Below are 16,342 nucleotides of genomic sequence, written 5' to 3'. Positions count from 1 at the left end.
CATCATGGATGGCACAGTAACACAGTGGTGAGCATTGCTGCTTCACAGTGCCACAGACCTGGTTTCGATTCCTGGCTTAGGTCATTGTGTGTCGCCTGCACATTCTCCCCGTTTCTGCGTGGGTTTCCGCTAGGTGCTTCGGTTTCCTCCCATAGTTCAAAGATATGCAGTTGAGGTGGATTGATAAATTGCCTCTTAGTGCCATGGCTAAATATGTGGGGTTATGTAGAGAGGTCATGGGTAGGATTGTGGCCGATGCAGACTCAATGGGCCAAATATCCTCCTTTTGCACTGTAGGGATTCTATGATTACAGGTACCTCACCAACAACATGTGGGTCTGACCAAGGAAATATTGAATAGATTTTAATCAAAATTAATCAACAAACTAGTAAATACATAAAATAGGCTAGAATAATCAAAGGAGTTGATTGTCCCACCCTGCTGCACTGATTTTCTAGCGCAGCAGCTGGGAGAAGCTCGCAGCCAGGCACACATGGGATTCTCGTGTTCCCGCTGTGTGTGCATCTCCCAATGCCGGATTTCTAATGCCATCAGATCTACGCTGGAAACCGGCAGGACAACAGGTAACTTATTTAAATCTTAATTTAAATCTAATTTTAATGTAATTAATGGGCTTGGGATAGGATTGCCTGGGTCTGCGAGCCTCTGCCACCCTGCCAAAGTGTTTCACTCTCATGGGGATTATAGTAGCTATCCACTTTCAGGCAGCTAGTGGACCTAACCCTGCTGGGGTGAAAGGTGGAGGCAATAAGGGGCTCTCAGGGGTCGGGCAGCGGGGGGGTGGTACCCTTTAGGCATGGGCACCTGGCAGTGCCAGCCTGTGCCACCTGGCACTGCCCAAGGGGCAAGGTGCCAATGCCCTTGGTACTGCCGTTGGGCATGGAGCAGTGACAAGGGGCGTGGCCTATTGGTGTGGGGCCTGATGGGGCAGGGTCTAAGGCGATCAGTGCGGGTGGGGATTCCTGCTGCTATTCTCCATTGGGATCGATGGGCGCAGGAGGGAGGCCAGCGATCAAGAGGGGCTGGGGGTGAAGTGTCAGCTGGGAGGGGAGTCTGCCTGCAGGGGGGTGGGGTGGATTGGCACTGTTGGGGGTGGGGGGGCTGGAGATTGGGGTGGTCCAAGACGATCAGGATTGAGGCTGACTGGGAATGGTTAGGGTGGCTGCGATCAGGCCATGGGGACATTGAGGGAGCAGCACTACAGGGGTTCTGGGCTGACCAGCAATCGAACTGGCCAGCAAATAGGAGGCTGACAGTGTGGGACCACTGTGCATGTGCAGAGGCCCACTGGTTTCAGCCTCCCGGGTGGGAATAGGTCCCACTGTCTGAAATCTAATGATATTCACGCTGGTGGCCTCTGTGTTGCATAAAGTGTGAGAGATTCTAGTTTGAACTCCCACTTAAAAAAACAACATGAATTACTCCAGTTTTCCTGCGAATTCAATACTTAGAATTTTTTTTGGGAGCATTGTGCCCCAAATGTCCCATTTTAGGGGTAATTCTCCCAAAAGTGCTGAATTGGTGAGAAAATTGGTCTAGATCATGACTATTTTTCAATACAACTTCAGACCTGAATCTCCCTACTCTGTGCAATGCAGATGTCACAATCATGAATCTCATTAAAAATCCAAGGGGTGGGGCCTATTCATGCGGGAGTCTGACAGCTCCGGAACTCTGCGCACGCACAGTGGCCCTGATCTGTCAGTCTCCTCGTTTGCTCGATTGCGGTCCCCACAATTCCCAGGCCATGCAGAGTGGCAGCTGGATTTCCCACCACACCAATCGCCCCCTAGGCCCTGCCCCCTTGGCACTGCTCAATGCCCAATGGGCAGTGCCAAAATAGCCCTTGGGCATGGGCACTTTGCCCCTTGGGCCGTGCCAGGGGGCACAGGCTGGCACTGCCAGGGTGCCCATGCCCAGGGGGCACCATCTCCCACCACCCAATCTCCTAGGTGCCCTTGATTGCCCCCCTTCACTCCAGTGGGGTCTCCCGCTAGTTTCCCAAACGTGGGAAGCTACTCTAAACCCTGCCGGAATGAAGTACCCCTGGCAGGGTGGGAGATACTATCGGGCCCAGCAAGTTCTATGCCAGGCCCAATAATCATATGCAAAATAGATTTAAAATACATTTAAAAAGATTTAAATCACTTACCTTTCTTCCTGTCGGTTTCCAGCGCGGTCCCGACTGCAACTGTGCTCCTGCACTGGGAGACATGCATGCATTGGGAATGTATGCGCAAAATGGCCGATGCGTGATTTTCCTGACCAGACCTGCCAGAAAATTTGCAGTTCACAATGGGAGAATCACTCCCTTTGTTTCAATCAAATTAAAAAACAAGCCAGCATCATCAACCATGTAAGTCCCTTAAATTAAACAATTCTGATGAAAATGTGAAGATCCAGTGAACTAGGAAGAGCCACAATCAATTAAAATTAATTCAAAATGTCAGTGTTTACAATGAAAATGAATTCCAAGAATTAAGTGCTAAACAGGAAATGTTTGGGATTTAGTGTCCCTGAGATGCTTTTGGCACAAGGAAAATTTAGGTATTAAAATGGATCATTTTGAGCTCATTATTCCTGTTGGATACAGTTATTTACTGTAAAATGTTTCATCAAAGCCTTTAAGTTGATTTTAGGTTTGTATTGACAATCCAGCTGACTTTGCAACAGCTGTTGTGATGTATGGACAATCTTATAAAGTGAATCTGAAAGTTGTTCGATTTTAAAGATTTTAAAGATTTCCATCTTGGGTCAATGAAAATTAATAAACCTCAAAGGAGTTATTCATTAGTTGTCAAAAATATGTCTTTGTTCATATGTCCAATACTTGTTCAGCACCAATCTTTCAAACTGTATTTTTTTGTGGTTACTGTTACACTTTCAGTTGAAAGAGTTGGTCTGTCCGGGCAGAAAACATCTGAAAAACAACTGTCAATGTGAATTTCTGTTGTGAAACAGAAATGCTACGTGCACTGATGCGCATGCCCTTTCTTTTTCTTATTCTAAGGTGAGGAATTAGACAACAGCAAGTGACTTGATTAAATAGCCTACTCAAAAAGTGACAAATGGTGATGAAAAATACTATTGGTACACTTGGATGGTTAAACGACCCAGTTCAGTTTAACTGATTTAAGGTCAGCTTTTATTTGCATTTCTATGACTGAGCTCCCACTGTCTGTATCATACTTTCTGTTCTCTGCTCCATAGATATTAATGAATGCTTGACCAGAGACGTCTGTGGTCCGAATGGAGAATGTATAAACAATGAAGCAGGCTCTTATTACTGTCTTTGTGCTCAAGGCTATGCCACTACTACTGATGGAACAGGCTGTGAAGGTAAGATACTTAGATATATTTAAGTATATGAGTCAAAATGCCGAATACTTTCTATGGTTTATATAATATATAATACAATTCATAAACTGGACTTGGCTGCAAGCAAAACGTTTTGTTTGACTGTTCTGCTGATAGTGAAGATGGCATTGCTCTTTGGCACTATCAAAATGGGTAATGGCACGTTTTTGGCTTCAATAAAAATGAAAACTCAAACATAGTAATATAAAACAGGCTGTCAATTTGATATAACCTCATTTATTCTACCACCGAAATCCAGGCCCTGATTTTCCAGCTCTGCTTCAGTGAGTTCTCTTGGCGATCAATTCCAATGTCCTTTGACATCGGTAGGACCAGAAGATCCCGCCAGCAGTCTGGCCTCAGTTTCATCCTTGGCATCTCTTCTAATTTAAAGTTCAGATGACAGGCTCAATCAGAAATCTGTTGTCATGTATTATACCTTTGGTGATGACTGAAGTGGACTGGCATAAATTAGTGACATTAAAAGAGAGATTTGGAGTTTATTTCCTGCCTTTCACATTTCATCTTGACAAACTTCCTTTCTCCTGCTTGTGTTTCTTTTGCTGTCCTGGGTTTAGGTTTTGTGTCATCTTCCTTCATTCTTGTCTTTATCCTTCACTGACCTGTAGTTGCACTTTTGCCTGTGTTTACGGCCTAACAGCTTTTGATTCCATGCTCTGCAGGCACTGCCATGCAGTTTTACACTTATCCCATATATTTGAAAAATATAAGAGGTGAATACAAATGTAGCATTCAGAGGAAATGAAATGTTGAACACCTTGTAAACCCCAGGAGGAAATACACTTCAAAGTTGCAATTTGTAAAACTTTCTAGGCGTGCATTTTGATAATAAAAACTATTTCAAATCACAACTTCAACATATATATGAGAACAGCAGATTCACATACATGGCCATTTCAGTTGCACTGAACAGTTTGCTCTGCAACTTTCATGAAGTCATTCCCTCAGTGTCATGTAATTTTAGAAGTGAGCAGATTGCCAGTGACGCCTTGAGAAAACAATGTTGGATGTTTCTAGCCAAACTTATATGCTCTCAATGTTCTGTCAAATAGCCAAATTGTGATATTTTAGATATGTTTCTGCAAGAAGAGATTTTTCCACCTGGAGCAATGTAACATTTCAGTATTGGGCATTTTTGTCTATGGAAATTATCTTGGCTACAAGTTATTTTGAAAGTTGCTTTGAGTTACAGATAGCTTTAAAGGGCTTAGTTTCTCAGGAAAGCCTCATGCTGAGTTGTGAATCTAAATTCAGTTGAAGTAACTAATAAGCCAATTGAAAGATATTTTTGCCAGAGATTTAACCATAAACAATTTAAAGTTATTTGATTTGATTTATTATCCCAATAAGTGATAAATAATTTATACTCTTAACTATTTGCTGGAAAGCAAAATCAAATTGGGATGAATTAGAAAACCCATTTACTCTCCTCTTCTGGATAGAATATCTTACTTTTTCTTCAGCTTTAGTTGTGTCAACATCATAGACTAATATCTGTATTCTGTTACCATTTATACTGGTAACACTAGCTAAACCGGGCATGGCCTGCTGAGCCCTGATCATGAAAACTTACTTCAAAGTGTACTTGCAAAAATTTACCCTGCCTGCAGTTGAAAGGCAATTGAATAGCCAGGAAAAAATCACATGGGGCAACTTGCCTTTCCTGCTGTGCTGCTTTTGTGGTGCAGCAGGCCGGGAGACAGTGTCATTCTGCATTTTGGGCTGAGTGACGGAGGGAGGCCAGCAATCAGGGTTGGCTATGGGGTGGAGTGGGGGCAGCCTGCTGGGGTAGGCCAGAGGTTGGAGGAGGCATGTCGGGCCTTGCCAGAGGATGGGGGGTGGCCAGCAATTGAACTGGCCAGCAATCAGGAGGCTGGCAGCGCGGGCTACTCCATATGCTGATCTTGGCGCTGACAAATTGGTGCACGCACAGTAAAAAGTCTGACAACACCAGGTTGGACTGGGGTAAACGCCGGCGTATCCACAACATGCACAGTAGCCAGCTCAGCGCTATCCTGCTGGTCTCTTCAGTGGGAATAGGCCCCATCCTCTGAATTTCAACGGAATTTATGGTAGTGCATTCTGTAGTGATAGAGTGTGGGAGATTCATTTTGAAACTCCCGCTGAAAAAATCAATGCGATTTACTCCAGCTTTTATGCAAATTCAACACTCAGAATTCTTTTGGGAGATTTGCTCCCACAATCTTAAACACCTTGAAAAGACAGTCTGGACTTTGGAAATAGGATTGCAAAATTATTGTAGATTCAAGGTCCATTATGTCTGTAGAATGAAAATAGACTATTTATTCTGTTTAAGTTAAATTAGGCAACTTACTAAAGTGGGATAGCATTGCACATTCTTTACTTTGTATAATTTCCATAAACATATATTCAACCAGTTAAATTACAAACCTCTAACTATTTTGTGAATGAAAGTATTTTAGGGCTTGAACCAAATGTCATCGCATCATGTGTTAACTTGACCTGCCGTTGTAAAGACTGAGGAAATATGTATGCACGTCACGAATATCCCCCAGATTACAAGCAAGGTCTTTTGTTACTCTCTCAGGCCTTGCAACATGCAGTTACAAGGCATTGTGAGTCAAACCCTTTAAAGTAACATGCTCAGACCAATTATGGAACCAACTGACCATTGAACCCAAGAGTATATCTTCAACAGCTATATATTTATAATAATAATTATCAATTAAGTTAGCCGTGGATGTTCAGTTTAGTTTACAATAACACAGATTGATTATTTTGTTTATTTTCAATTGTAAAATTTTATTTGTTTGAAACCTTTACTAGCAACTATTTGTTTCCTTATGTATTTGGTTTATGTTGGACAATGTGTAGGTCAATTTGTAATCTTAATTATTGAATATAATTCTCTCCCATTTTTGTTCTTTATTTTGACTGTTGTCTCTCAGATCATTCCACTGATCAACTGAATTCCAGATATAGAGGCAAGGAAAGAAGTTGAAATTAAGCATTTCCTTCATATTGTTGTTTGTCTCACAAAGGCAATTGTAATCAATGACTAAAATATTTTAATTTGAATCCTTCTCCACTGGTCATCTCACTGTTTCTGCTATTTTTAGGCATTTACATGTTGCATTATTTCATTTTTAGTTTTGTTTCTGTCACTGTCTTCCAGACTGCTTTAGAATAGATGATCCACTTGGACAAGTATGGATTTTTAAAAATTTATTTATAGGATGTGGGTGTTGCTGGCCAAGCCAGCATTTATTGTTCATTCTTGTTGATCTTGAGAAGGTGGTGGTGACCTGCTGCCTTGAACAGTTCTGAGATGTAGGTACATCCATAGTAAATAACAAATAATATAAGATTCTCTGAGTGATAAATAGAGACATTCAGTCCAAAATCCAGGTAGGTACACTAAACCATTCTAAAACACTAATTTGACTCCAAATGGAGTTTCAGTGGAATTTCCCCCAGTATGGACTAAGTTTCATAGGAGTGGTGATGTGGAGTGCTTCCTGCTGGAAAGGCCAACAGAAAACCATGCCATACCTTCAGCCCTTATGTCATCCGTTATGTATTTGCGAGTTTTGCACCATCATCTATTATGGGGTGGACTTGATGATGTGCGTCCCGTTGATATATCTGGATACTATATTTAAAAGGTGCCTAGACATCCACAATGCCAGACCAAAACCAGAAAGGTGTCTCCAGGGTCATCCACCGGTTCTTTTGCAAGGTTGATTAATGCATCTCTAGCACATTCTAGACCACGTTAAGGCACATAAAAATGTTCTATACCCATCTGATGGGAGCAAAAGGCCAAGCAAGGAAGTCAATGCTGCATAGGCAGAGATGGTTGATGCCATCAGTGCCAATGGGGTTCAGCAACATAATGCTAGAAAAAGATGAACAATATTATTTGTTCCACCGTGGGGTAAATCTCATTGATGGTCGCATAATCCACAAGGACTCCAATATGTCAGGATCCAAGGCTCCATGGAGACATCATGTCCAGACTCACAGCCCCATCTCAATGCATCCACTTTGTGGTGGAATGACCTCTGCACCTCTTTTACCTTTTAACAGCAGGGGACCTGGCATAGGCACAGAGGAAATCAGCAACCTCCACAAATCACATGCATATCTTAACCGTCCTCTTGCATGTGAATGTCCTTAAGCACTCTGAAGGGAACTGGTCCACAATACTGCTGCCTAATTTGCATCAGTGATGGCCTGCCACACAAGTGAGCTATCTCATGAGACGAAGAGTGGTGAATGAGCCAAATTCCAAAGCTCCTATCAATTTAACATTCAAGTCTGCTGAAACATGTTCTCTTCTTTGAGGAGGAGAAACTCCATCATAATCATGCCAAAATGAAAGATGGTGGGTGGGGTGGGGTGGCAGTGACCATTCCTGAGGGTTCTGACTGAATTTGAAGAGAAGGCATCTGAGCTTGTAGGAATGGAGCACGACAGAGCCATTATCAATGAAAGTCTTTGTCTTGGGAAACCATCAGTAAGGATTCATTCAATAATGCAAACCTGAGGGTCAAATGTGTCTCCATGTCGGAGGAACCTAATGCTATAATCACTTCCGGGTGCTTCCAGGAAGAGACCAAGGCCTGAGGAAGAGCTGTAGACGTGTCACAGTGCTCACTTGCACCCTCTACCAGCTCAAGATCACACGCTTTAGTGGATATTAGTGCTAGTTCAGGAACAGTCTCACAATCTGGTGGTCACCTTGGACACATGTCTGCAGCAGGAGTAGGCAAGTTCTGCTAACCAGCCTGGCTGTTTGAGGGAAGAGGTGTCTGTGAGCTTTAAGTTCAATCACGAGCCTCTGGAATTGGCTGTCCAATGCATGGTGGAGAGTCAGCAAGAGGTGGCGCACCATTAGGCAGAACTGTTGGAAGTCCTCAACAGAATGGCATGCAAGTTGTAGCAGTCATTCTGCTTGCTCTCAAATGAAGTGGTGCACACATGTGCATGCCTTAAGGTTTCCATGGGGAGGATGGCAAGCACTATGGAGACCCTGATCCAGCAGAATGCTCAATTTCTTCCAAAGATCCATATAGACCTGCACTGCATTGCCATTGCCATGGGGTTCATGCAATGCCAACATGAAAACAAAATGCAGAACCTTGACATCCCTCCAGGCACCCTTCCCCTCAAGTTATCAGGTCAGCGCCCTTGAGTCCCTGAAAGTTGGAGGAGCAGGACTGGACAGGAACTGGACACCCTAGGCTACCCACTCAGGACTCTCAGAGGTTGTCTGTACCCTCCAAATCCTGTGTGCCTGTGACTCCTGGTCTTCCATCACCACAGAGGAAGTAGCTGGCCCACCAGTGGAAAGTCATGGAAGTTGGGAACCACGAACTTCAGAGGGCGGCCACTGAAGTCATCAAAGGCAACAGGGCAAACAACTCCACAGACTGCTTTCACTCCTGCTGTGGATGTCAGGGAGGCATTTAGAAGTAGTAGTAGGTCATGTAAAATTTTGAGAACAAGTGATTTCACTGATGAACTGTCACTAAATAATGTCTGGCATTGACAGTAATCAGGTTTCGTGAGCTTCCCCCTCATTTCCTTTCCCACAGTTATGCAAGCCCTTTCCCCCCATCAGTGTGGACCCCCAGCATCACTTTCCACCTCCCCACCATTATCTTACAGCCGTTCTCCTTTAGAAATGTGCAAGTGAATGTATACATTCCCTATATGCCTGAAAACCTGACCCCTACCCATATTTAGCTCTCTGATGCCTTCCTTCCCACTCACCCTGTCTGTGCCTAAATCTCTCTCCCCACCAACCACCTTTGCATCCCCCTTTTCTACGGATATCACTGTATTCTCACCCTTCCACCTTACCCGCACCCTCTCTTCCCCTTCTCGTACTCACCATTTAATTTTACCGTTCTCACCCTCACTTGCTCCCCAGGAGGCAGTCATTCACTTCACACATCTCTCCCTTGCACATTCACCTAGACATTTCTCATCCCCCTTTACTTCATGCCCTATTACACTTTCCTCCCCCCTTACTCCTTCCTCCCCCCTTTTCCCCTCCTCCTTCGAACACCTTATCCCACCCCAGTTTCATACTCCTGACACATTTGTCCCCCCTCCCAGCTTCACCCACATCATCTTCATCCCCCTCCCCAACTTACCCACCCTGACACCTTTGTTTCCCCCTCCGTTTCTCCACTGCTCCAGCTGCACCCTCTCCTCCTAAGATCATCCTCTCCCACTCACACCTAAACCTCCCTTCCCTCCACCTACCCTGCCATATCCTTACTAGTCCGTCATGAAGTTCCGAAGGATGCCAGCAAAGTCAAAGCATGGAGATCTCCCATTGTTCAAGAGCTGCTTTGTGGTTGTGCCATGTTCATGAAGATCCTCACGCTATGCGGTGCATGTGTCCTTCTAGGGTGAAATAGCAGCTGGCGTCCAGCTGCTTCCTCTCCTTGGATATCCAGGACCTGAGCAAAGCCCTTAGGGTAAGTCCTGACATTTGCACACCATGTTGGTCCAGACCGGTGTGTTTTCCCGCTGGTGTAATAGAGAGTCAGGTGTTGGGGGTTGAATCCAGTCAGACACTCCATTAGCAGAATGCAAATTGGTTCCACAGCGGTCTTCAGTAAGATCCCTGATCTGCCATAACAAGACACAATCAGAGATCTCGCTCCAAATTCACATGTGCATGAAACTGATTTTTGGGCCACCCACTGAATTCTGCCCCCCTGCCTGCCTGTCATTGATCCCACTGGTGATGATATTGGGAGAATTCTGCCCTTATTAGTGTCCAGTACTGGACACCACACTTTAGGAAAGACATGAAGGATTTGGAGAGGCAAAAGAAGAGATTTATTAGCATGGATTGAAGAATTAGAGATTGCAGTTCCGCAAATGGACTGGAGAAACTGGAGTAGTTCTTGAGCAGAAAAACCTATGGGTAGAGATATTTGAAATCATGAAGGCTTTTGATGGACTAAATAATGTGAAACTGTAAGGTTCAATAACCAGTGGGCACAGGTTTACGTTGATTGGTAAAAGACCCAGCAACAATTTAAAGAACAATACTTTACAGAACTAGTGAGTAGGATTTGGAATGAAGTGGCTGTTAGGAAATTGGATGCAAATTCAGTAGTGGCCTTAAAAAGTGAGTTTGGTAAATACTTGAAGGAGAAAACAGTGCAATAATTGACATTACGAAGTTACAATGAACAGCACTTAAAACATTTATAAATTTCTACCCCATTTCGATTTTACAATGTCAGTTTAGATTTTACGATGCTATGCCAGCACATTCACGTGTGTACTGCCCATCTATATGACTGGAGAGGTCGAACTTTCTTTAGGTTGGTAACAAATGTTTAGTCCTGTTGAATTTTTTTGGCACAACCATCGTGATTTTAAATACAACATAAACTTATAAATCATTAAAATCACGATGGTTGTGCCAAAAAAATTCAACAGAACAAAACATTTGTTACCAACCTAAAGAAAGTTCGACCTCTCCAGTCACACAGACGGGCGGTGAACGTGCTGGCATAGCATCGTAAAATCTAAACTGACATTGTAAAATCGAAATGGAGTGGCAATTTATAAATGTTTTAAGTGCTGTTCATCGTAACTTCGTAATGTCATAAATTACCTTTATTCTTTTTGTCTCGAGTGTGAAATTCTCTTAATGATATGGAAGAATCCTTCAATTCCTGAATGCTCTTCACTAATTTATAATTCAACTTTTATCCAAATTGGAAATTATCATATAGAATAGGTTTATTGCTCAACTGCACATGTGCTGCAAGGAAAAGAAGCTAACTTGTTGCTATGCAATCGCACAGCTCAGACAGAACATTGACCATAACTATATTAAAGTTTGAAATTGAAAGATATTTTTGAGAAATATTCCTGCTGTACACAATAGTCCAAGTGTGGCCTCACAAAAATGTACATGATTAAACCTTGTTAAGGTGTTAATGGTAGCAAATATGTTTGATGATAAATACCCAGTATTAACATATTATTTAAATACCATCCTATGGAGTTGCTGGTGTTGGAAAATGCCAGAAGTGGCAATGGCGCTGGAGTTTTTGAGGAATGAAAATAAATTAATTTACTTGCCATCCAAAATTGAACAGCAATTGGGTGGAATTAATTCCAAGGATTAATTCTAAAAATAAAAAAAAGAATTGCAAGAAAATCCTGCACTTCTCATTTCCCATTGTATCAATCACAGATAAGTCCACCTCTGGTCACATCCCTGTTTCACTCTCCAGCCATATCCTCTGCCATACCACAACTCTATTTTCTTCTGCATCTAGCCCTGGAAAAATCTGTGCCCCAATTGATTTGCAACTGCACTTTCAAAATCCCAACTCTAACTTGCCTCAACATTTTTGCAATTGATTTTTTTCACATCTCACAATCCTAGACCTCAATCACACTGTTACTTATGCACTAACAATTCTCCTTGGTATGGCCGTCATCTGTGCTTCCTCAATTCCAAACGTTGAAGACATGAAAAGACATGGCAGAAACATGGTTTACCCTTCACTGCCAGATTTGGCTGGTCCACTCAAACACACAAAAATTTGGCAGATGAAATATATTGTGGGAAAATGCGAACTTTGGCAAGAAGAATAGAAGAAGAGTTTATTATTTAAATGCAGCGAAATTGCAGGAATCTGTGTTGCCGAGACAACAAGTGGTGATAGTACATAAATCACAGAGAAAGATATACAGGTACAACAAGTGATTAGGAAGGCAAATTGAATGTTGTTCGTTATTGCAAGGGATGTAAAAGTACGGAAGCTTTGCTACAGTTGTACACGATGTTAGTGAGACCACATGGAGTTTTGCGTACAGCTTTGGTCTCTTTATTAAAGAAGGGATGTAATTGCATTGGAGAAAGTTCAGAGAAGGTCACTCGACTGATTCTTAGCATAAAGGTGTTATGAGGAAGGGTTGGACAGGTTGGACCTGTCATCACTGATGTTCAGGAGAATGAAAGGTGATCTTATTGAAACATAAAAGATCCTATGTGGACTTGACACCCTGAATGCTGAAAATGTTTTCTCATAATGGAGAGACTAAAAATAAGGGGCCTCCCATTTAAAATGGATGCGAGGAGAATTTCTCTGTGGATGTTTATGGAATTTTCTTCCCTCAGAGTGCAGTGGAGGCAGGGTCTTTGAATTCTCTTAAGGCTGAATTCATTAAATTCTTGATTTGACAAATGAATCAAAGCATAGAGGATGGACAGGAAAATAAAGTTCAGGACACAATCAGCCATGGGTCAGAATGTTATACTCCTGATCCTAAAAATTCTGGCCATGATCTTATCAAATGATGGACCAGGCTTGGTGGGCTGAATGGCCTACTCCTGTTTCTATTTCGTATCTTTGTATGTATGCCACCACTGATGACTGGATGTGGCAGAACTGCACAGTGGTCAGCACTGCTGCCTGCAAGCTCCAGGAACCTGGGTTCAAATCCTAGCTTTGGTCACCATCTGTGTGGAGTTTGCACATTCTCCCTGTGTTTGCCTGGGTTTCCTCTGGGTGCTCTGGTTTCCTTCCACAGTCCATAGGTGGCAGGAAGAACAGAAAAAAAAAATCCCTTGTGATATCACCATGCCAAGAATCAGTCGAGTGACCTCTGATCTTTCTCCAATGTAATTGTATCATTTCTTAAGTAAGGAGACCAAAGCTGTACACAGAACTCCATTTGGTCTCACCAACACCATGTACAACTGTAGCAAAGCTTCACATCCCTTGCAATAACAACCATGCTAAATTGCCCCTTAATGGCCCAGGATGCATAGGTTAGAAGGATTAGCACATTAAATATGTGGGGTTACAGGGATAAGGCCTAGATGGGATTTTGTGGGTGCAGACTTAATGGGGCGAATGACCTCCTTCTGCTCTATAGGGCTTCTATGATTCTTAGGTATGTGTTTCACTTGGTGCATCTGTTGTTTTGCATGCATGTAGCTTCACCAGGATGGCACTTCGTTTTTAGGTATGCTTGGCACTATCCCTGAAATGCTGCACTTTTTCATTGAAGCAGAGTTGGTCCCCTGGCTAGATGGCAAGCAAACCAAGACATCTATCGAGTCATAGAATTACAGGCTGTAAAACAAATCCTGCTGCTGCTGATGGCTCACAGCATCACATGGATATCTAATTTTGAACTGCTAGCTCTGTTCTTAATCTATCCCATTTGGCATAAAGGAGAACCAGAGGACATGGTTTATTTAGATTTCCAGAAGGCCTTTGACAAGGTGCCGCATAGGACACTGTTAAATAAGTTAAATGCCCATGGTGTTAAGGGTAACATCTTGGCATGGATAGAAGATTGGCTGACTGGCAGAAGGCAGAGAGTGAGGATAAAGAGGTCCTTTTCAGGATGGTAGCCAGTGACTAGTGGTGTGCCTCAGGGGTCAGTGTTGGGGCCACAACTTTTCACAATATACATTAACGATTTGAAGGCAGGAACTGAAGGCACTGCTGCTAAGTTTGCAAATGATCCAAAAATATGTAGAGGTACAGATAGTATTGAGGAAGTAGGGGAGCTGCAGAAGGACTTGGACAGGTTAGGAGAATGGGAAAAGAGGTCGCAGATGGAATACAATGTGGAAAAGTGTGAGGTTATATACTTTGGAAGGAGGAATGGAGGCATAGATTATTTTCTAAATGGGAAAATGCTTAGAAAATCAGAAACACCAAGGGACTTGGGAGTCGTTGTTCAAGATTCTCTTAAGGTTAACGTGCAGGTTCAGTTGGCAGTTAGGAAGGCAAATGCATTGTTAGCATTCATGTTGAGAGGGCTAGAATACAAGAGCAGGGATGTACATCTGAGGCTGTATAAGGCTCTAGTCAGATCCCATTTGGAGTATTGTGAGCAGTTTTGGGCCCCATATCTAAGAAAGGATGTGCTGGCCTTGGAAAGAGTCCAGAGGAGGTTCACAAGAATGATCCATGGAATGAAGAGCTTGTCTTATGAGGAATGGTTGAGGATTCTGGGTCTGTACTTGTTGGAGTTTAGGAGGATGGGAGGGGCGGAGGGGGGGTGGGGGGTGTTATTGAAACTTACAGGATACTGTGAGGCCCGAGTAAAGTGGACAAGAGGGGGGTATTTCCACTAGTAAGAAAAACTAGAACCAGAGGGCACAACCTCTAAAGGGACGATCCTTTAAAACAGAGATGAGGAGGAATTTCTTCAGCCAGAGAGTGGTGAATCTGTGGAACTCTTTGCCGCAGAAGACCTGGAGGCCAGGTCATTTAGTGTCTTTATGACAGAGATAGAAAAGTTCTTGATTAATAAGGGGAATGGGGAAAAGACAGAAGAATGCAGATGAGAACAATATCAGCCATGATTGAATGGCAGAGCAGACTCAGTGGGCCGAGTGGCCTAATTCAGCTCCTATGTCTTATGGTTGTATGGTTTTATGGCATGCTGGTAGAGCCATTCAGCTTGGCAGAGCTTGTCCTCAACGTAAAGATGGGATTGTGTGGTGGTCACTCTTAACAATTCTGCCATGGACAGATGCCTCTGTGACCGGGAGATTGGTGATGGTGAGGTCAAGTAGATTTTCCCCACATGTTGGTTCTGTTACCACCTGTCACAGGCCAAGCAGGCAGATTAAAGCCACAGAAGCTGGCCACCTTTGTCAGTAGTGTTGTTCTTGGTGATGGGCATTGAAGTGCCCCGTGAAGGGTGGGTTCTACCCTTGCTACCCTCAGTGCTTCCACCCCAGATGCTAATAAGGAGAACTTTGTAGGGTCAATTGAATAAGGTATGTTTCTGCCCTTTCTGGTACCAAGGTTGATGTCAGATTGACCATTCAGCTTTATTCCTTTTGACCTTTGTACATTTTTTACAACTGAGTAGCCTGTCAGGATATTTCAGAGGGCATTTAAGAGTGAACCATATTGTGAGGGCCTGGATTCACATGTAAACCAGACCTGTAAAGACTACAGATTTCCTTCCCTAAAGGGCATTGTTAATCAAATGGGTTTTTGTGACAAATCAGGAGTTTCATGAGACTAGCTTTTAATGTCAATTTATTAATTAATTGAATTAAAATTCCACCAATTGCTTTGGTGGAGTTTGAATCTGTGCACTAATCTATGTAATTACCACTACACCTCCATCCCTGGATCCTGTCACTTATTTTGGACCTAAGTAATATTTTGGTCACTGCCCAGTGCAACTAAATATAAAGTGGCTTAACCATTTGCCTTTAAAGAGAGGGTGCTTGAAAAATATTCACTATGTTTTTAACTGATTTTTGCAGGACTAGGTCAAGTGAGAATGAATCTCATCTCCCTACAAAAAACATTTTGGCTTCTAACTGTCCTGTGTTTGAGAAGTGGACAGATTTATGCGCATCCAACTCACAAAATCAGCATGTTGCCTGTCAGTGCTTTCTACAGCTGAGAGTTGAGCAATTTTTTTTAAGATCTGGTCACCAGATTCAGTTAGATTTTCCACAGGCAACATCGAGTGCAAGTGACCTGTCCTGAACGACCACTCTGATGTCTGTCTCAATTGAAAATCACCATCTAAATATTTGTCTCATTGCTTTTCTCTGCTCTTCTTCCAACGTTTGAATGTCACCTTTGTCCTTCAATGACTGAACATGGACATTGTAGTCAAGATGTAGTCTGACAATTATATAATTTAATCTTGATCCCCTCTAACTTATTCTCCTGTTTTGACATTAGGCCCGTATTATCCTGGCTTTGTTGTGTGCTGTTCTGCATTAATTAGAAATGTTGAACACCAAAACTGCTAAGACTCCTAACTCCTTTCAACATCAGATTTAACTTTTCCAGCAACATACGTAAAATATGTGTGTTGTGCATTTTCTTCGTTCCTATGAGCTGTGCTTTACACTTGCCTGCATGAAATTTTGTTTTGTTCTGCATTTTTACATATTTTGTCTTACTTATT

The 16,342-nt window shown here is 42.8% G+C and overlaps 1 protein-coding gene across 1 annotated transcript in view; it reads left to right on the top strand.

Annotated features, from left to right (window-relative positions):
- Positions 1-16,342, top strand: part of LOC145352441 (latent-transforming growth factor beta-binding protein 2-like) — a 440,928-nt gene that overhangs the window by 351,507 nt on the left and 73,079 nt on the right. The window contains exon 24 of the mRNA XM_080202303.1: positions 3,233-3,361. Within this exon, the coding sequence (XP_080058429.1) occupies positions 3,233-3,361 (129 nt within the window). The remainder of the gene's footprint in view (positions 1-3,232; positions 3,362-16,342) is intronic.

Source organism: Carcharhinus amblyrhynchos, chromosome 14, assembly GCF_965287045.1.
Source record: "Carcharhinus amblyrhynchos chromosome 14, sCarAmb.v2.hapA, whole genome shotgun sequence".
Classification (NCBI taxonomy): Eukaryota; Metazoa; Chordata; class Chondrichthyes; order Carcharhiniformes; family Carcharhinidae; genus Carcharhinus; species Carcharhinus amblyrhynchos.
Note: the sequence above shows the minus strand (reverse complement) of the source record. Positions and strands in the feature narration are given on the sequence as shown.